Raw genomic sequence first — 23,016 nt, 5'->3', positions numbered from 1 at the left:
CAGTATTTTGTATATCGTTATCATGTCCCTCATATTCCTCCTGTCCTCCAGTGTCAAGTTGATTTCCATTAACTTCTCCTCGTAGGATATACGATGATTATTTTTTTCCCAGGTGCTGTGACTTTTGGGTTTAGTGCCTCGTCCTAAATATAATAATTGTTACTGTATATTACCAACATTTCTGTTATGTTTAATGTAATACAAAATCACTTTTGTTATAATATTTCCTTAAATGATGCCAGTAACTGGAATCTAACTTAATACCTAATAATTCCCAGACATGGTATTTCACCCATGAAAATTATATTCCGCTAATAATAATTAATAATAATTCACTCTTGCAGGCTTCTTGCAGCTTTTGGGACAGCTTACTAAGCTGGGTGACATATCACGGGAAAAATTCAATGGTGAGTAAGACAAAACACTTAAATAAGATCACCTTGCTGTTATTAGCCAGACATGTTCATGTAAGGTCACCAGGACGGTTCCTGACCTGGGTCTCCGCCACGTGGGTAAGACAGACATTGTCAACGTTGTCTTGCCAGTACCTTCATAGGTTACTGTGTGTATAAACGGGTTTAGTGCTTCTCCTTGAGTATAATAATAAAAATTCGTATATCAGTCAAACCTAATTACTTTCCAGTTTCCATAGCTGACATCCTCATGAATGTGTGTGTGTGTAATAAATAAATAAATTATATATATATATATATATATATATATATATATATATATATATATATATATATATATATATATATATATATATATATATATATATATATATATATATATATATATATATATATATTATAATAATAATAATCATGGGTGTGCTTTGTTTATAGATTTGCGTGATGAATTATTTAACTGCATGACTGTTCAGCTATACCCCTCAAGGAAGGTTCCTTGATGTTGGTGAGGGGCTCTTGATTTAGGGAATTGGATCTGTGCTCCAGTTCCCCGAATTAAGCCTGAATGCCTTTCACACCCCCCACCCCAGGCGCTGTATAATCCTCCGGGTTTAGCGCTTCCCCCTTGATTATAATAATGTTCAGCTACACTTAATACTGTCACATTTTTATCGTCAAAATTACTATAAAGTTTTTTCAGATGTTTATCAAAAGATCAGTAGACGCATAAATCATCTGATAACGATAAGATAGTTAGAAAAATGACTTAGATGTATTAAACTGAGACACCTCGATGCTAGCCCCGTCAAGGTTCCTTGATGCCAGTAAGGGGCTCTTGATTCAGGGAATTGAACCTGACCTTTCATTTCTAGGGTCAATCATTGCTGTGTGAGACCCCCTATGGGTTTAGCGTTTAGTTTTGATTGTGATAATAGGACCGAATCTACGTCCCATACAGATTTAGTGCTTCTTGGGTGCAATAATGCCAAACACTAGTTACATTTAGATTAAAGTTGTAAGAATTGCAACACCACTATTGTGCCAAGTGGAATATGTTAAGGTAATCAAGATCCATCTTGCATAGTTCAACCTCCACAAAGACTGATGATTAAGACATGTGCAGCAGTTAAGTATCTTTACTGTTGAAACGTTTCGCCTACTTAGTAGGCTTCTTCAGTCAGATACAGAGGCAGCAGGTGTAGTAGTGAAATAAAGATGATGTAATCAGTCCATCAACCTTGGAGAAAAAGTATTTGAGGTGGTCAGTTCCCTCAGCCTGGAGAAGAGTTCAGCTCCATGATCTGGAACGATATCGTTCCAGACCATGGAAGTCAGGTATTGGATTAAAGGAATAAGTAAGTTTATTTAGGTATACACAAATACAGTTAGTATATAGATTATCATACATAGCAGCATATGTATAGAGAACCTATGAAAACCCAAAAAAGTTCATTCTAATGTCTGCCTATTGATGCTATTAACAACCTTCACATGTTCAACATTACATGTTGGCTTCTCGTGGTGAATAATTGCTAGTAAGAGTCACTCTCACCTTGCAGCTTCATCTGCTGGGTTCTCAACTTTCTCCTCTCAGTGCTACTGAAAGGACTCGTGTCTAGGAATTGAACCTGACCTCATTACCTCCCCTTCCCCAGGTGCTGTGACCCCTGTGGATTTAAAGGTTCTGCATCAGTATTACCTTGAGGTTTACCCAGAGAGGGTTTTGGGGGCCAACGTCCCCACGGCTAGGTATAGTAATAATTATTTATCATGGGGAACGCTAAACCCGTAGGGATTACACAGCACCTGTGGGGGGGGACGGAAGATATTCAGGCTTAATTCAGGGAACTGGAACACAAATCCAATGCCCTGGATCAAGAACCTCTCGCCAGCATCAAGGAACCTCCCTTGAGGGGTATAGTAGTAGTAATAATAATAATAATAAAACTATGTATATTTATTGTTGGCTTGACCTGGGTTGTACCCCAATGGAAATAAGCCACTTTGTCTGACTTCTTTGGGTTATCCTGGCTTCTCTACACATATGCTGCTATGTATGATAATATTTGTAACTGTATTTGTGTATACCTGGAGTTTACCTGGAGTATATATACCTGAAAAAACTTACTTATTGGGTGTAACTTGGCTACTGGTCTGACAGTGACCTTGATGAAAATGTTGTACCTTCCTGGTGTCTACTGACCTTTGTCTCACCTCTCCCACTATCATTCTTGTCAGTCTCCTTCTGTACTGACTATTTTATACTTTGTCCTCTGTTTCCTTATTATTTATTATAGTTAAGATAGTGTTAAGCCAGTAAGGGTCATACAGCAGCCTGGAGGTAATCGGGTCTGTTATATGGAAGGGGAGGTTTGCTCCATTTGCTTGGAATGAGAGCCCTTTACCAGCACCAAGGCACTCCCTTCAAGGGAGCTTATTGATGGTAAAGGGGTCTTCAATAAGGTGTCCCATAGCATGATTGCTAGCACACTCGGCTCACACATTGAGGTTCGGGGTTCAATCCCCGGAATGGGTGGAAACATTAAGATGTGTTTCCTTAAGACACCTGCTATCCATGTTCACCTAGCAGTATAATAGGTACCTAGGTGTTAGTTGACTGGTGTGGTTCACATCCTGGGACAAAACTGACCTAATTTCCCCAAAATGATCTGCATAACAAAGGGATTTCTATATAGTAATGTCATTGTTGTCAGCTATGGTCTGTATACCTTGTACATGTACTTGTAGAAATAAAGATTATTATTATTATTATTATTATTATTATTATTATTATTGTTGTTATTAAGTGAACTGGAGCTACCTGTTTCTTGAATCAAATTTGATGCTCTCTCTTCTTTCCCTATATTTCCAGGCTTGTGTAATGACTCCTACAGGTGTAGTGGTTTGTAATATTTACCAGGCATCTTACATGTTCATGAGACAGAAAAGACGAGCAATCCTGCCAGAGTGCCGAACGTTTAATAAGCTTCGGTTCCCCCACTCGCATGACCCGGCGGGATAGTTGTCTACCAGTCACTGGTGACCCGTTCAGTGGTGGTTGCTGGTAGCTGGTCTTCATGTAGTATTGGTAGTGGTGAGAGGTACACACAGGTACAATTATCATACACGGTAACATGTGTAAATTACCCAAAATACAGTGGACCCCCGCTTAACGACCACCTCCAAATGCGACCAATTATGTAAGTGTATTTATGTAAGTGCGTTTGTACGTGTATGTTTGGGGGTCTGAAATGGACTAATCTACTTCACAATATTCCTTATGGGAAAAAATTCGGTCAGTACTGGCACCTGAACATACTACTGGAATGAAAAAAGTTCGTTAACCGGGGGTCCACTGTATTCCTTCCATTGGGTCTTTGTGATGTATATTATTTAAAGCCTAGGTTTAAATTATTTGGTGTTTGGTGAGGATGGTTGTTTTAGTAGTAGTATTGGTGGTAGGGGTGGTGGTTGGTGTGGTGGGGAAGAAGACAAGGTTATTGAAGTTTCTCAAGGTAGACAAGTATCCAGTTACTTTACCGGCTTCTGTAATAAGCTAATTCTATTTGTGGGGGTTTGAGTCTTGGCTCTGCCCCGATATCAGCCTAATTTACATATTGGCATCTAATTTCTTAGGTTTTTTTTTTTATTATCACACTGGCCGATTCCCACCAAGGCAGGGTGGCCCGAAAAAGAAAAACTTTCTCCATCATTCACTCCATCACTGTCTTGCCAGAAGGGTGCTCTACACTACAGTTTTTAAACTGCAACATTAACACCCCTCCTTCAGAGTGCAGGCACTGTACTTCCCATCTCCAGGACTCAAGTCCGGCCTGCCGGTTTCCCTGAACCCCTTCATAAATGTTACTTTGCTCACACTCCAACAGCACATCAAGTATTAAAAACCATTTGTCTCCATTCACTCCTATCAAACACGCTCACGCATGCCTGCTGGAAGTCCAAGCCCCTCGCACACAAAACCTCCTTTACCCCCTCCCTCCAACCTTTCCTAGGCCGACCCCTACCCCGCCTTCCTTCCACTACAGACTGATACACTCTTGAAGTTATTCTGTTTCGCTCCATTCTCTCCACATGTCCGAACCACCTCGACAACCCTTCCTCAGCCCTCTGGACAACAGTTTTGGTAATCCCGCACCTCCTCCTAACTTCCAAACTACGAATTCTCTGCATTATATTCACACCACACATTGCTCTCAGACATGACATCTCCACTGCCTCCAGCCTTCTCCTCGCTGCAACATTCATCACCCATGCTTCACACCCATATAAGAGCGTTGGTAAAACTATACTCTCATACATTCCCCTCTTTGCCTCCAAGGACAAAGTTCTTTGTCTCCACAGACTCGTAAGTGCACCACTCGCCCTTTTCCCCTCATCAATTCTATAATTCACCTCATCTTTCACAGACCCATCCGCTGACACGTCCACTCCCAAATATCTGAATACATTCACCTCCTCCATACTCTCTCCCTCCAATCTGATATCCAATCTTTCATCACCTAATATTTTTGTTATCCTCATAACCTTACTCTTTCCTGTATTCACTTTTATTTTTCTTCTTTTGCACACCCTACCAAATTCATCCACCAATCTCTGCAACTTCTCTTCAGAATCTCCCAAGAGCACAGTGTCATCAGCAAAGAGCAACTGTGACAACTCCCACTTTATGTGTGATTCTTTATCTTTTAACTCCACGCCTCTTGCCAAGACCCTCGCATTTACTTCTCTTACAACCCCATCTATAAATATATTAAACAACCATGGTGACATCACACATCCTTGTCTAAGGCCTACTTTTACTGGGAAATAATTTCCCTCTTTCGTACATACTCTAACTTGAGCCTCACTATCCTCGTAAAAACTCTTCACTGCTTTCAGTAACCTACCTCCTACACCATACACCTGCAACATCTGCCACATTGCCCCCCTATCCACCCTGTCATACGCCTTTTCCAAATCCATAAATGCCACAAAGACCTCTTCAGCCTTATCTAAATACTGTTCACTTACATGTTTCACTGTAAACACCTGGTCCACACACCCCCTACCTTTCCTGAAGCCTCCTTGTTCATCTGCTATCCTATTCTCCGTCTTACTCTTAATTCTTTCAATAATAACTCTACCACACACTTTGCCAGGTATACTCAACAGACTTATCCCCCTATAATTTTTGCACTCTCTTTTATCCCCTTTGCCTTTATACAAAGGAACTATGCATGCTCTCTGCCAATCCCTAGGTACCTTACCCTCTTCCATACATTTATTAAATAATTGCACCAACCACTCCAAAACTATATCCCCACCTGCTTTTAGCATTTCTATCTTTATCCCATCAATCCCGGCTGCCTTACCCCCTTTCATTTTACCTACTGCCTCACGAACTTCCCCCACACTCACAACTGGCTCTTCCTCACTCCTACAAGATGTTGTTCCTCCTTGCCCTATACACGAAATCACAGCTTCCCTATCTTCATCAACATTTAACAATTCCTCAAAATATTCCCTCCATCTTCCCAATACCTCTAACTCTCCATTTAATAACTCTCCTCTCCTATTTTTAACTGACAAATCCATTTGTTCTCTAGGCTTTCTTAACTTGTTAATCTCACTCCAAAACTTTTTCTTATTTTCAACAAAATTTGTTGATAACATCTCACCCACTCTCTCATTTGCTCTCTTTTTACATTGCTTAGAACATAAGAAAGGAGGAACACTGCAGCAGGCCTGTTGGCCCATACTAGGCAGGTCCTTTACAATTCATCCCACCAACAAACACCCGACCAACCCAATTTTCAATGCCACCCAAGAAAATAGCTCCGATGTGCAAGTCCCTCTCAAATCCAACCCCTCCCACTCATGTACTTATCCAACCTAAATTTGAAACTACCCAAAGTCTCAGCCTCAATAACCCAACTAGGTAGACTGTTCCACTCATCAACTACCCTATTTCCAAACCAATACTTTCCTATGTCCTTTCTAAATCTAAACTTATCTAATTTAAATCCATTACTGCGGGTTCTCTCTTGGAGAGATATCCTCAAGACCTTGTTATTATCCCCTTTATTAATACCTATCTTCCACTTATACACTTCGATCAGGTCTCCCCTCATTCTTCGTCTAACAAGTGAATATAACTTAAGAGTCTTCAATCTTTCTTCATAAGGAAGATTTCTAATGCTATGTATTAACCTCTCTCTTTTTCTCCATATACTCTTCCCTCCTTGCATCACTTCTACTTTGTAAAAACTTCTCATATGCTAACTTTTTCTCCCTTACTACTCTCTTCACATCATCATTCCACCAATCGCTCCTCTTCCCTCCCGCACCCACTTTCCTGTAACCACAAACTTCTGCTGAACACTCTAACACTACATTTTTAAACCTACCCCATACCTCTTCGACCCCATTGCCTATGCTCTCATTAGCCATCTATCCTCCAATAGCTGTTTATATCTTACCCTAACTGCCTCCTCTTTTAGTTTATAAACCTTCACCTCTCTCTTCCCTGATGCTTCTATTCTCCTTGTATCCCATCTACCTTTTACTTTCAGTGTAGCTACAACTAGAAAGTGATCTGATATATCTGTGGCCCCTCTATAAACATGTACATCCTGAAGTCTACTCAACAGTCTTTTATCTACCAATACATAATCCAACAAACTACTGTCATTTCGCCCTACATCATATCTTGTATACTTATTTATCCTCTTTTTCTTAAAATATGTATTACCTATAACTAAACCCCTTTCTATATAAAGTTCAATCAAAGGGCTCCCATTTTCATTTACACCTGGCACCCCAAACTTACCTACCACACCCTCTCTAAAAGTTTCTCCTACTTTAGCATTCAGGTCCCCTACCACAATTACTCTCTCACTTGGTTCAAAGGCTCCTATACATTCACTTAACATCTCCCAAAATCTCTCTCTCTCCTCTGCATTTCTCTCTTCTCCAGGTGCATACACGCTTATTATGACCCACTTCTCGCATCCAACCTTTACTTTAATCCACATAATTCTTGAATTTACACATTCATATTCTCTTTTCTCCTTCCATAACTGATCATTCAACATTACTGCTATCCCTTCCTTTGCTCTAACTCTCTCAGATACTCCAGATTTAATCCCATTTATTCCCCCCACCGAAACTCCCCTACCCCCTTCAGCTTTGTTTCGCTTAGGGCCAGGACATCCAACTTCTTTTCATTCATAACATCAGCAATCATCTGTTTCTTGTCATCCGCACTACATCCACGCACATTTAAGCATCCCAGTTTTATAAAGTTTTTCTTCTTCTCTTTTTTAGTAAATGTCTACAGGAGAAGGGGTTACTAGCCCATTGCTCCCGGCATTTTAGTCGCCTCATACGACACAAATGGCTTACGGAGGAAAGATTCTTTTCCACTTCCCCATGGACAATAGAAGAAATAAAGAGGAACAACAGCTATTTAGAAAAAGGAGAAAAATCTAGATGTATGTATATATATATATGCATGTGCGTGTCTGTGAAGTGTGACCAAAGTGTAAGTAGGAGTAGCAAGATATCCCTGTTATCTAGCGTGTTTATGAGACAGAAAAAGAAACCAGCAATCCTACCATCATGCAAAACAGTTACAGGTTTCTGTTTCACCGTCATCTGGCAGGACGGTAGTACTTCCCTGGGTGGTTGCTGTCTACCAACCTACTACCTTAGGTCTCATCATAATATCAAACTTCAAAAACAGTCAAGTTTACTTCCACTTCTTGATTCATGTGTGTCAAGCTTATGACCCAGTCATACCTTCTCTTGAGACTGTGTATGGTGTCCTTACACCACCTCTTCAGATTCTTTAGTTGTCATCTACGACCCTTTCAGATTTGGTTCTTAGTTTGATTGTTATTATTCTTAGTTGTCATCTACATCCCCTGGCTGCCGCCTCTTCTTTCAGTGCCCGCTGTATAAACCTTATAACCCATTGTGTACGTTGTCATCATTAGCAGAGAGAACCAGGGGAACCTGGTCCTCTATGTCCTTGATAACCTATAGAAAGCCTATTGTTATACATAGCATTTTGGCCAAGCTTAAAACTAAATTACGATTACAGTATTGTTGCAAACCTTTGCATTTTCAGTTTCTTTTATATGTTTGATTAGATGTGGGTGCCACATATTCTAATGTACTTTCTTCTTTCTTTCAACACACCGGCCGTATCCCACCGAGGTGGGGTGGCCCAAAAGGAAAAATGAAAGTTTCTCCTTTTACATTTAGTAATATGTACAGGAGAAGAGGTTACTAGCCCCTTGCTCCTGGCATTTTAGTTGCCTCTTACAACACGCATGGCTTACAGAGGAAGAATTCTATTCCACTTCCCCATGGAGGATTCTAATGTACATGTATGTTATATAGGATGTTGAAAATCAGAGGTTACCTACCTGCAGTGCTGGAGGCCACATGCAGCCCGTTAACTGGTTTTGTGTGGCCTTCAGGACACATTTGTGTCGCCGACCTTCATTATGTACATCATATTCATATGTTTCTTGGCAGTTTTTGAAGCACTTGGGAAATGGGGAACTTTTAGAACCTCTGGCATTGAATTCCATCACAGCAAAGGCTGATATACAGTGATCACGATAATTAGAAGTGTTGCAGCCCCATGGCTGGGTTGGCAACACTCTCGCCTTGCACACTGAGTGTCCATGGTTCAGTCCCCAGCATGGGTGGAAATGTTGGGCATGTTTCCTTACACTTGCTGTCCCTGTTCACCTAGCAGTAAGTAGGCACTTGGGTGTTAGTCAACTGGTGGCATCCTGGGGAATAAGATTGAAGGACTTCCCCAATGGAAATAACAATCCTCGATAATGTACTGACTTTCTTAGGTTGTCCTGGGTGGTTAACCCTCCCACAGGTTAAAAATCCAAACAGATCTCTTCACTGTGCAATCCAAGGAAAGTATCCCACAATACAAACACTTGGTCTTCACATCTCATACCTTTACTAAATCCTCTTTATTCTTCATTATTCCTACTTTATCTTATCTCAGAACCATTAATAAATACTTCCATTGTGTTTCAGAAAGGTTTGATGCTATGAGGAGCTGCCCCGGCCACTACTATGTGACTGTCATAGAGGACACTCTGCTGGGACAGATCGTTGGTTCTGCCACACTCGCCTGTGAGCTTAAGTTCATCCGTGGCTGTGCCAAGGTGCCTCCTACACTCCACTTACTAATATTATATACCCTCAAGGGAGGTTTCTTGATGGAATTAGAGCATAGGTACAGATGTAAGGATCTGGACCTATGCTCTAATTCCGTGACTAGAGCCTAAATGCCTTCCATTCCTCCCAGGTGCTGTATGATCCCTATAAGCATAGAGCTCCCCCATAAATGTAATTATTTTTCTAACACACCAACTGGCTTGTGCCAAGGCAGAGTGACCTGGAGAAGAAAAAAACGAAGGTTTTTGTTTTTCTTTTCACATTTAGTAATATATACAGAGGGGTTACTAGCCCCTTGCTTCCAGTATTTTAGTTTTCTTTTCTGACATGCATGGCGTATGGAAGGATTCTTTTCCACTTCCCCAATTATTATTATTATTATTATTATTATTATTATTATTATTATTATCATGGGGAAGTGCTAAACTCACAAGGGATCATACAGTGTCTGTGCATTGGGAGGCACAAACACTACCTTCACTCGCCAAGATTATGATATTCATGTGAAGCGATAAATCTGTAGAGGTCGTAGTATCTGGGGAATAAGGAGTAATTAAGTTTGATATAAGAAATAATACAGCAGAGCTAAAGTTACTCCAGGTATTATTTGGTAATTAACCTCTTTTATTATGGTCTATCCCATGAAAGAAAAGAAGAAAGCAAAAGGGTGAGAGAAGAGAGGGAGAGAGGGTGGGAGAGGAGAAAAGATGGAGGGAGGGTGGACGACAATGATAAGCAGCTGCATGAACACTTGCCCCATGAACCCTTCCCCTTCCCACACCTGCTCCAATTCTGCACTTTGCCTTTCCACTTGTTCTTCAGTCCTAGCAGTTACATCTGTGCCACGTGTAATCCCCTCAGTGCCATTCTGTCAATTGAGCAGAATGCAATCTTTAGACGTTTAGTGTTGTATACGTTGAAAGAACAGACACAAAATAATGTAAATCTTTATTATAACCATGTTAATTAGTGTGATACCCTTTTTTTATGTATTTCACATCCATATGGTGGATGGTAGTCACTCCATATCCATCCTGTGGGTGGTAGTATACTTCATATTCATCCTGTGGGCAGTAGTCACTCCATATCCATCCTGTGGGTGGTAGTCACTCCATATCCATCCTGTGGGTGGTAGTCACTCCATATCCATCCTGTGGGTGGTAGTCACTCCATATCCATCTGTGGGCATTAGTCACCCCATATCCATACCCATCCTGTAGGTGGACGTCAAAGAATTACTAAGGTACACAGTGGGTAATCACTCTATATCCATCCTGTGGGTGGTAGTCACTCCATATCCATCCTGTGGGTGGTAGTCACTCCATATCCATCCTGTGGGTGGTAGTCACTCCATATCCATCCTGTGGGTGGTAGTCACTCCATATCCATCCTGTGGGTGGTAGTCACTCCATATCCATCCTGTGGGTGGTAGTCACTCCATATCCATCCTGTGGGTGGTAGTCACTCCATATCCGTCCTGTGGGCGGTAGTCGCTCCATATCCGTCCTGTGGGCGGCAGTCGCTCCATATCCGTCCTGTGGGCGGCAGTCGCTCCATATCCGTCCTGTGGGCGGCAGTCGCTCCATATCCGTCCTGTGGGCGGCAGTCGCTCCATATCCGTCCTGTGGGCGGCAGTCGCTCCATATCCGTCCTGTGGGCGGCAGTCGCTCCATATCCGTCCTGTGGGCGGCAGTCGCTCCATATCCGTCCTGTGGGCGGCAGTCGCTCCATATCCGTCCTGTGGGCGGCAGTCGCTCCATATCCGTCCTGTGGGCGGCAGTCGCTCCATATCCGTCCTGTGGGCGGCAGTCGCTCCATATCCGTCCTGTGGGCGGCAGTCGCTCCATATCCGTCCTGCGGGCGGCAGTCGCTCCATATCCGTCCTGTGGGCGGCAGTCGCTCCATATCCGTCCTGTGGGCGGCAGTCGCTCCATATCCGTCCTGTGGGCGGCAGTCGCTCCATATCCGTCCTGTGGGCGGCAGTCGCTCCATATCCGTCCTGTGGGCGGCAGTCGCTCCATATCCGTCCTGTGGGCGGCAGTCGCTCCATATCCGTCCTGTGGGCGGCAGTCGCTCCATATCCGTCCTGTGGGCGGCAGTCGCTCCATATCCGTCCTGTGGGCGGCAGTCGCTCCATATCCGTCCTGTGGGCGGCAGTCGCTCCATATCCGTCCTGTGGGCGGCAGTCGCTCCATATCCGTCCTGTGGGCGGCAGTCGCTCCATATCCGTCCTGTGGGCGGCAGTCGCTCCATATCCGTCCTGTGGGCGGCAGTCGCTCCATATCCGTCCTGAGGGCGGCAGTCGCTCCATATCCGTCCTGTGGGCGGCAGTCGCTCCATATCCGTCCTGTGGGCGGCAGTCGCTCCATATCCGTCCTGTGGGCGGCAGTCGCTCCATATCCGTCCTGTGGGCGGCAGTCGCTCCATATCCGTCCTGTGGGCGGCAGTCGCTCCATATCCGTCCTGTGGGCGGCAGTCGCTCCATATCCGTCCTGTGGGCGGCAGTCGCTCCATATCCGTCCTGTGGGCGGCAGTCGCTCCATATCCGTCCTGTGGGCGGCAGTCGCTCCATATCCGTCCTGTGGGCGGCAGTCGCTCCATATCCGTCCTGTGGGCGGCAGTCGCTCCATATCCGTCCTGTGGGCGGCAGTCGCTCCATATCCGTCCTGTGGGCGGCAGTCGCTCCATATCCGTCCTGTGGGCGGCAGTCGCTCCATATCCGTCCTGTGGGCGGCAGTCGCTCCATATCCGTCCTGTGGGCGGCAGTCGCTCCATATCCGTCCTGTGGGCGGCAGTCGCTCCATATCCGTCCTGTGGGCGGCAGTCGCTCCATATCCGTCCTGTGGGCGGCAGTCGCTCCATATCCGTCCTGTGGGCGGCAGTCGCTCCATATCCGTCCTGTGGGCGGCAGTCGCTCCATATCCGTCCTGTGGGTGGTAGTCGCTCCATATCCGTCCTGTGGGTGGTAGTCGCTCCATATCCGTCCTGTGGGTGGTAGTCGCTCCATACTCATCCTGTGGGTGGTAGTCTCTTTATATCCATCCTGTGGGCAGTAGTCATTCCATATCCATCTGTGGGCATTAGTCACCCCATATCCATACCCATCCTGTAGGTGGACATCAAAGAATTACTAAGGTACACAGTGGGTAGTCACTCCATATCCATCCTGTGGGTGGTAGTCATTCCATATCCATCCTGTGGGTGGTAGTCATTCCATATCCATCCTGTGGGTGGTAGTCATTCCATATCCATCCTGTGGGTGGTAGTCATTCCATATCCATCCTGTGGGTGGTAGTCATTCCATATCCATCCTGTGGGTGGTAGTCATTCCATATCCATCCTGTGGGTAGTAATCTCCCCATACCAATCTATTGGCAGTAGGCTTCCCATACCCATCCTGTAGGTGGTAGTCAAAGAATTACCAAGGTACACAGTGGGTCCAGGGATACAGTGGATACATTTCTTGGATCATGCAGCTATAGAAGCATCTCTTATTATTATTATTATTAATGGCTAACAGTAAATGGCCACAATGCAACAGCAGATGCAGTAAGTTTATTCAGGTATACACAAATACAATTACATAGACTATCATACATAGCAGCGTATGTGTAGAGAACCTAGAATAACTCAATAAAGTATAAAAATTACAGGTGACTTCCAGTAAGAAAGAGGAGAATGAACATAGCAATGTTGTGGTGGTATTATGTAACCTTGTTTGGTATTCTGGTAATAATGTATTGTGCTTCAGTCGTCCTGGTCACCCTGTGGTGGAATAAGGGTAAGTGCTGACCTACTTGAAGATTTAATTATTGAGTATTTTCTTATACTGTGTGTAACTTTTCAAGAGAGGTAATTACCTTGATGCTGGTGAAGTGTACCTTGTACATTTAAGAAATTGGAGTTATCCTCTAATTCCCTGGATTAAACCCGATTGTTTTCAGTTTCCCTAGTTACTTTATGGAGAAGTTTACCATTTTCTCATAACTATTTTATTTATTGCTTGCACTGACAGTGGTATAACTTTAAATACTGATTACACATAGGGTTCTCATTTGTCTGAGTCTTACCGGCAGTGTGTTTTTGGGATGGTGTCCCACCAAATTTAATTCAGTAAAATTTTGTCTGATGTTAGTGATATCTTGATCCAATTAGCTGGGGGTATTTTTTCCTTCCTTGAAACAAATCTGATTTGCTTCCATTTCCTAGGTGTGACATGACCCCTACAAGTTTAGTGCTTCCTGAGGATATACAGTGATACTCGCATAATCACTGGATTTTTACCAAGAACCTTATATAATGTACATATATATATATATATATATATATATATATATATATATATATATATATATATATATATATATATATATATATATATATGTATATATATATATATATATATATATATATAAGCTATGGCAGGAAAAGAGGGACTACAAATGCATAAATTCAAGGATTATGTGGAGTAAAATAAAGATTGGATGTGAAAAGTGGGTTATAGTAAGCGTGTATGCACCTGGAGAAGAGAGAAGTGTAGAGGAGAGAGAGAGATTCTGGGAAATGTTGAGTGAACGCGTGGGGAGTTTTGAATCAAGTGTGAGAGTAATGGTGGTTGGGGATTTCAATGCTAAAGTGGGTAAAAATGTTATGGAGGGAGTAGTAGGTAAATTTGGGGTGCCAGGGGTAAATGTAAATGGGGAGCCTTTAATTGAGCTATGTGTAGAAAGAAATTTGGTAATAAGTAATACATATTTTATGAAAAAGAGGATAAATATATATACAAGGTATGATGTAGCACGTAATGAAAGTAGTTTGTTATATTATGTATTGGTGGATAAAAGGTTGATGGGTAGGCTCCAGGATGTACATGTTTATAGAGGGGCAACTGATATATCAGATCATTATTTAGTTGTAGCTACAGTTAGAGTAAGAGGTAGATGGGAAAAGAGGAAGGTGGCAACAACAAGTAAGAGGGAGGTGAAAGTGTATAAACTAAGGGAGGAGGAAGTTCGGGCGAGATATAAGCGACTATTGGCAGAAAGGTGGGCTAGTGCAAAGATGAGTAGTGGTGGGGTTGAAGAGGGTTGGAATAGTTTTAAAAATGCAGTATTAGAATGTGGGGCAGAAGTTTGTGGTTATAGGAGGGTGGGGGCAGGAGGAAAGAGGAGTGATTGGTGGAATGATGAAGTAAAGGGTGTGATAAAAGAGAAAAAGGTAGCTTACGAGAGGTTTTTACAAAGCAGAAGTGTTATAAGAAGAGCAGAGTATATGGAGAGTAAAAGAAAGGTGAAGAGAGTGGTGAGAGAGTGCAAAAGGAGAGCAGATGAAAGAGTGGGAGAGGCACTGTCAAGAAATTTTAATGAAAATAAGAAAAAATTTTGGAGTGAGTTAAACAAGTTAAGAAAGCCTAGGGAAAGTATGGATTTGTCCGTTAAAAACAGAGTAGGGGAGTTAGTAGATGGGGAGAGGGAGGTATTAGGTAGATGGCGAGAATATTTTGAGGAACTTTTAAATGTTGAGGAAGAAAGGGAGGCGGTAATTTCATGCACTGGCCAGGGAGGTATACCATCTTTTAGGAGTGAAGAAGAGCAGAATGTAAGTGTGGTGGAGATACGTGAGGCATTACGTAGAATGAAAGGGGGTAAAGCAGCTGGAACTGATGGGATCATGACAGAAATGTTAAAAGCAGGGGGGGATATAGTGTTGGAGTGGTTGGTACTTTTGTTTAATAAATGTATGAAAGAGGGGAAGGTACCTAGGGATTGGCGGAGAGCGTGTATAGTTCCTTTATGTAAAGGGAAAGGGGACAAAAGAGATTGTAAAAATTATAGAGGAATAAGTTTACTGAGTATACCAGGAAAAGTATACGGTAGAGTTATAATTGAAAGAATTAGAGGTAAGACAGAATGTAGAATTGCGGATGAGCAAGGAGGCTTCAGAGTGGGTAGGGGATGTGTAGATCAAGTGTTTACATTGAAGCATATATGTGAACAGTATTTAGATAAAGGTAGGGAAGTTTTTATTGCATTTATGGATTTAGAAAAGGCATATGATAGAGTGGATAGAGGAGCAATGTGGCAGATGTTGCAAGTTTATGGAATAGGTGGTAAGTTACTAAATGCTGTAAAGAGCTTTTATGAGGATAGTGAGGCTCAGGTTAGGGTGTGTAGAAGAGAGGGAGACTACTTCCCGGTAAAAGTAGGTCTTAGACAGGGATGTGTAATGTCACCATGGTTGTTTAATATATTTATAGATGGGGTTGTAAAAGAAGTAAATGCTAGGGTGTTCGGGAGAGGGGTGGGATTAAATTATGGGGAATCAAATTCAAAATGGGAATTGACAGTTACTTTTTGCTGATGATACTGTGCTTATGGGAGATTCTAAAGAAAAATTGCAAAGGTTAGTGGATGAGTTTGAGAATGTGTGTAAAGGTAGAAAGTTGAAAGTGAACATAGAAAAGAGTAAAGTGATGAGGGTATCAAATGATTTAGATAAAGAAAAATTGGATATCAAATTGGGGAGGAGGAGTATGGAAGAAGTGAATGTTTTCAGATACTTGGGAGTTGACGTGTCGGCGGATGGATTTATGAAGGATGAGGTTAATCATAGAATTGATGAGGGAAAAAAGGTGAGTGGTGCGTTGAGGTATATGTGGAGTCAAAAAACGTTATCTATGGAGGCAAAGAAGGGAATGTATGAAAGTATAGTAGTACCAACACTCTTATATGGATGTGAAGCTTGGGTGGTAAATGCAGCAGCGAGGAGACGGTTGGAGGCAGTGGAGATGTCCTGTCTAAGGGCAATGTGTGGTGTAAATATTATGCAGAAAATTCGGAGTGTGGAAATTAGGAGAAGGTGTGGAGTTAATAAAAGCATTAGTCAGAGGGCAGAAGAGGGGTTGTTGAGGTGGTTTGGTCATTTAGAGAGAATGGATCAAAGTAGAATGACTTGGAAAGCATATAAATCTATAGGGGAAGGAAAGAGGGGTAGGGGTCGTCCTCGAAAGAGTTGGAAAGAGGGGGTAAAGGAGGTTTTGTGGGCGAGGGGCTTGGACTTCCAGCAAGCGTGCATGAGCGTGTTAGATAGGAGTGAATGGAGACGAATGATACTTGGGACCTGACGATCTGTTGGAGTGTGAGCAGGGTAATATTTAGTGAAGGGATTCAGGGAAACCGGTTATTTTCTTATAGTCGGACTTGAGTCCTGGAAATGGGAAGTACAATGCCTGCACTTTAAAGGAGGGGTTTTGGGATATTGGCAGTTTGGAGGGATATGTTGTGTATCTTTATACGTATATGCTTCTAAACTGTTGTATTCTGAGCACCTCTGCAAAAGCAGTGATAATGTGTGAGTGTGGTGAAAGTGTTGAATGATGATGAAAGTATTTTCTTTTTGGGGATTTTCTTTCTTTTTTGGGTCACCCTGCCTCGGTGGGAGACGACCAACTTGTTGAAAAAAAAAAAAAATATATATATATATATGTGGAAAGTTCAACTGATTGGTCATGGTTTTCTTCAATACTTTCATTATGAATTAGTGGTACACATTTGTATATTTCTAACTTTGAGGAACTCTTCCTGCTTCCAAAGACTTTCTGTACATATCTCATAGGCTATTTTTATTCCCTTCATGAATGATGCCTTGATGCTGGTGAGCAGGGCTTGATTTAATGTATGTATGTATACTGTATATATATAAGGCCTTTATGTAAATACTGTATTAATGTGATTGCTTCCACAGCGTGGACGCCTAGAGGATGTCGTTGTTAATAATGAGTACCGAGGCAAGCAGTTGGGAAAACTGTAAGTATTACACGTCTTGTTCTCACACACTTAATCGTTCTTGACATCCTTTTTTTTCTGTCCCGCTTTTCTCTTCTTTATTTTTTATGCTCCCTCCTTCCCTCTGCCCACTCACCCTCTAGCCCTTTAAAAACCACAAGCTCTTCCGTATCTTGTAAAAGATGCCTACTGTTTTGAAAACTCTCTTGGATGTATGTTGGATGTGGGTCTGAAAGTTAAGATTGTAGTCAATGCAAAGACCTAGAAATTTGCCCTCAATGTGTCTTGTAATGGAGCAACAATTAATTGATATGTTAAGCTGGATCTTACCTTTCATTTCAAAAAAATAGTACAGGTTGGCCATCACTAATCTGGCAGTCAGTTATCCAGTTCCATCAGTAATATGGCACTAATTTCAGCTAGCATAATTTCAAATTTCCAGGGTCGCCACACCAACCTGCTGCTACTGTTTAGTGGCACTACTTGCTGCATAAGTCATTCCAATTTCTTTTTCTCCATTTATTGTTATAACCTGCTTTTAGCCCTAGCCATAGTTCCAACAAATAAAAGAAACACTTCTCGTTGTGTAAAGCACATACACAGTACGTGCTATATTTAATTTACAGGTGTACTGTACTTTATCAGTAATCAACATACGTATAGCTCATGGGAGCTGCTTCTAAGTGCTATATATGAATCACTCAGAATATGCAGCAGTACAGTAAAGCCCCAACTTATGAACAAGATGCAGTCATGGAAATTAGTCATAACTCAGAGTGTTTGGAAACCTGAACTTTTAATCCCACAGACACCCATATTATAATTTGAGATGCATACCCAAGCCATAATATTCCATATTTAATTTCATATACTACTGAATTTTTTAACAATGAAATTAAACATAAATTTGGGTTATTCAGACAAGTCACACTCATTCTCTCTCTCTCTCCCTGCAGTGTCAGTTTTTTTTTTTTTAATAATAATAATAAGTGCTCAATCTACCAGAGTCACACAGCACTTTCCTACTGTGTCAACATAAAAAAAATAATGTTAACCACAAGTGGATAGATATGACCTCTTATGCTCCACTAAGCTGCAACATCCTCACTCATTCTTCAGAGTGAAGGCAGTGCAGTGCACATCCTATATTCATAACTCAGCCTAATTTCTTTTTCACCCTGCTGTCTGATGACAGTTTTGTTTCTTTTTTTATTGAAATATTGTACTATATTAGTGTAAATACAGTGGAACCTCAAAAATCGAACTGCTCCCAACTCGACCAATTATGTAAGTGTATTTTTGTAAGTGCTTTTATAAGTGTATTTTTGAGGGTCTTAATGGACCAATCTAATTTACATTATTCCTGATGGGAATAAATTCGTTAGGTAGTGGCACTCGAACAGCCTTCTGGACCGAAGAAAGTTCGATATTTGAGGTTCCACTGTACATTTTGATATGGAGGATATTGTACCATATTATTACAATCAGAAATGAGTGCTAAGCCCACCAGGGTCATACAGCACTGACCTTGGCTCAAGAGCCCTTTTAGGTGATGTATTTTTGGAACTTTGGTATTGATTGCTGAGGCTCATACTGTATTATGAGTAATATTAATGTGTTATTAATAATAATACTAATATGGTATTTGTATTATATTCAAGGGAACACATGGTGACTAGGATTATTGTTACATTTATGGCGAGTGCTAAACCCTTTTGGGTCATACAGTGCCTGGGGGGAAATGGGAGGCATTCAGATTCAATCCAAAGAAGGGGAGGGCACATCCAATTCCTTGGATCAGGAGCTTCACCTTTATAAAAAAACTCAGTTGAAGAGACTCGGATAAGTATTATTATTATTATTATTATTATTATTGTTGCAATCAAAACTAAGTGCTAAACCCACAAGGGTTATACAGCACTGCAGGGTAGGGTCTACTACAGTTGAAATATACCAGATCAGACCAGCGAGGGGTGAAGAGGACCCCAGAGGCAATCTGTAAGGGTAGTGAGGAGTGCTGAAGGGAAAATATTATTATAATCATAACTTAAGTGCTAAACTCTAAAGGGAAAGTAACTCAAGTGAGTAGGTCTTCATCACTAAGTCTATTATTTTTCCCAAGTAGCTGATATTAACAACTTATTTCTCCACAGCATTGTCACCACGATCACTCTTCTAGCAAAGGAAGTTGGCTGCTACAAGCTGGGATTGGACTGCAAAGACGAAATGAAGCCTTTTTATGGTTCTCTTGGATACACCAGTGAAAAGGGCAATGACAACACCATGATCATCCGCTTCTGACTAGACACTACTCGTAGAGTATCACGTCTTTAGCAGCAGCTTCTTGTAATCTCAACTACAGCAGCTTTGTGACATCTAAAGAGAGTACTTGCTGATAATACAGTAATGTTACAGAATCCTCAGGGTTGATTTAATAGGTTGTTATCTGTTGTAGCTTGTGATAGCGTTTAACAAAAAAAATAAAAAAAATGGTTAAAAGCACTCCCTTTCAAATAAGAATACTTGTATACATTTTGGAATTTGTTGCTCCTGACTTATTAGTGCATCGCATTATGATTTACAGCTATATCTTTTCCATGATGTAGATGATAATTACATTAATCAGTGATTATAATGTATTATTAATAATTTTGTACAGTTTTATTAGTTTGAGAGCTCTATAATTTTCTTTTTAATGGGGAAATGTGCATTATAGGGAGGTAGCAGCAGCTTGCACCATTACATTCAACATCATTAAGATGTAATGTATTTGTGTATAACATTATCACATGTATATATTCTCAGTTAAAATTCAACATTTTTGATTTTCCAAAAATGTTCCCCATATTATACCTCTGATTTATAGATGACACTTTGTTTTTCAACATACCGGCTGCCTCCCACCAAGGCAGGGCGACTTGAAAAAGAAGAAAGTGAAATTGTGCATTAAATAAAGGTGGTGACAGGCCCGCCAAACTGATATTCAGAATTAATGGGCCTTGGTTTGAAAGGTTTTGTACTGTCCTGTAAATTACATTGGTTGGTTGCATGGGCAGCCACTCAGGAAGGAGTAAGAGCCCAGGGAATAGGGTACTTGCTACTCCCTGAATCTGGCTTATGTCAAGCTGTGAGTTTGGTATTCCTTGGCCCTTACCCCATTCCTCTCTCCACTTGGAAAAGTTTATCCATTACAAAAGTTTTAGCAGGCACCAATGATTGGATGGCTTGTCAGATTTAGAGCCTATCTACTACACGAGGGTATTATTTACTTTATGGTAATTAAGACTGCGTTTTACTTGTACACCAATCAAAATTCTGTCATCCCTTACACAGTGGACCCCGCATAACGATATTATTTCAATCCAGAAGTCTGTTTGGGTGCAGTTATAGACTGAATTTGTTCCCATAAGAAATATTGTGAATTAGATTAGTCCATTTCAGACCCCTAAAAATACACCTACAAAAGCACTTACAAAAATAAATTTACATAATTGGTCGAGTTGGGAGCTGATCGTTATCCAGGGGTCCACTGTATAAGGATTAAACTCATGGTGTACATACACACATGTGCATAGTATATATCTTTGACATACATGTAGTGTGACAGATGGTTAAATACCTTCGTATTCTTAAATTTCATTCATATTTAAAATATTCACAGTATTATAGTTTATGAAATGACTAGGTTATCACAGATTTATATTCCATACATATGTCTACACAAGATTGTAGTTCATTTGTTCTGCATCATGTCTTTTCTGTTCTTTCATTTTATGAATCACCATGTCATTCACAGACCCATCTGCTGGCATATTAACTCAAAAATATCTAAATACAATACATTCACTTCCTCCGTATTCCTTGTCTCCGGGCTGGCATAAAATCTCTCATCCTTTAGACTTTTAACTCTTGCTCTTTAGTGTGCTTTCAACATCCTGATTTTAAAACCATCTCAAACTTCCATACCCATCTTGGCCACCTCTCCCAAAATTTTGCCTATCAATAAAGTAACTGTGCTAATTCCCACTACATGGCATTTTAACAACCTACTACATTTTCATGCATTTGCAACACCACCCACATTGCTTCCCTGTCCACACTTTATTTCCTAAAACCATGTATGCAACAAACACGATCTTACCGTTTTCTAAGTATTTCACACTTAAATGTTTTATGCAAATACTTTGTTGATGCATCAGTTCCCCTCCTAAATCATCCTTGTTAATCTCTACTCCTATTGTCTGTTTTTTCCCTAAATCTTTTTTATAATAATGACCCTTGTGGGTTTAGTACTTAGTTCTCATTGTATTATTATTTTTATAATTCTACTTTTCACTTTTACTCGGTATACTTGCAAATTGTTTGTGAACAAGTTTGTAAAGTCGTCTTGTTCCATTTTATTCCCCCCCCCTCACAGTAATTATGCATGTTTATCTTCCACTCCTTGCATACCTTTTCTTCATTCATAGTTCAAACATATTAAACAAATTCACAAACCATTCCAGAACTACATTCCTACCATTGTGAAAAAAAAATTAATCTTGGTAATAAGTATTAATTGGTGAATATTTCCCTAACTACTGTACTTTTTTCTTAAATGAAGTAAAAAGTAATATGGTATTATGGCAAATATAATCTACAGCACACTATGCTCATTAAAGTTGTTTATATATTTACAATTACAATAATGCTGTTTTAATTTACTATATTTGTGCAATAAAAAGTTCATGGTTATGAGAAGTTATTTTTTTTATTAACACATCAGCCATTTCTCACCAAGATAGGGTGACCCAAAAAGGAAGAAACACTTTCATCATTATTCACTCCATCACTGTCTTGCCAGAGGCACACCTACACTACAGTTATAAAACTGCAACATAACACCCCTCCTTCAGAGTGCAGGTGCTGTACTTCCCACCTCCAGGACTTAGGGAAACTGGCAGGCTGAACTTTAGTCCCTTCATAAATTTTACCTTGCTTACACTCCCCAACAGCACGTCAGGTCATAGAAACCATTTGCCTCCACTTGCAAGGCATTTCAATATGCTTACAGAGGTCTATGTAAGAGGGACTCCACAACTCTTTCACTTCAATCCTTTTGTCAATTTCTGCACATGTCTGGCCTCATATAAGCATGTTAATTCAAACCTCAACCTATTTACAAGTAATGAGAATATGGAGTCATAGACAATTAAATTGTTTAATATTATATTGGGAGGGTTATTACCATTATTACGTATTATGTTTAGGAGGAAATGCTAATCCGCAAGAGCTGTACAGCATCTGGGGAAATAAGGCAATTGGGTTTGACCCAAGGAAGGAGAGGATAAATCCAAGTCCTTGCATCATTTGGGAATCTCCGCTGAAGAATCAGATGGATTAAGAATTACTGTATTGGAGGTTGTCTACGTATCTAGGTGTGGCTACAAAAGGCATATATACAGTGGACCCCCGCTTAACGATCACTTCCCAATGCAACCAATTATGTAAGTGTATTTATGTAAGTGCATTTGTACGTGTATGTTTGGGAGTCTGAAATGGACTAATCTACTTCACAATATTCCTTATGGGAACAAATTCGGTCAGTACTGGCACCTGAACAT

General features: G+C 41.0%; 1 protein-coding gene across 2 annotated transcripts in view; it reads left to right on the top strand.

The window, feature by feature from the left end:
* The window catches only part of Gnpnat (glucosamine 6-phosphate N-acetyltransferase), a 30,020-nt gene extending 7,867 nt beyond the window's left edge, over positions 1-22,153 (top strand). For both annotated transcript variants that reach the window (XM_053790946.2, XM_053790947.2), the window contains exons 3-6: positions 345-407; positions 9,486-9,616; positions 17,373-17,434; positions 19,567-22,153. In XM_053790946.2, the coding sequence (XP_053646921.1) occupies positions 345-407; positions 9,486-9,616; positions 17,373-17,434; positions 19,567-19,714 (404 nt within the window). In that variant the 3' untranslated portion in view covers positions 19,715-22,153. The remainder of the gene's footprint in view (positions 1-344; positions 408-9,485; positions 9,617-17,372; positions 17,435-19,566) is intronic.
* Positions 22,154-23,016: the final 863 nt, after the last annotated feature.

The sequence above is a fragment of the Cherax quadricarinatus genome, chromosome 88 (genome assembly GCF_038502225.1).
Source record: "Cherax quadricarinatus isolate ZL_2023a chromosome 88, ASM3850222v1, whole genome shotgun sequence".
Classification (NCBI taxonomy): Eukaryota; Metazoa; Arthropoda; class Malacostraca; order Decapoda; family Parastacidae; genus Cherax; species Cherax quadricarinatus.
Note: the sequence above shows the minus strand (reverse complement) of the source record. Positions and strands in the feature narration are given on the sequence as shown.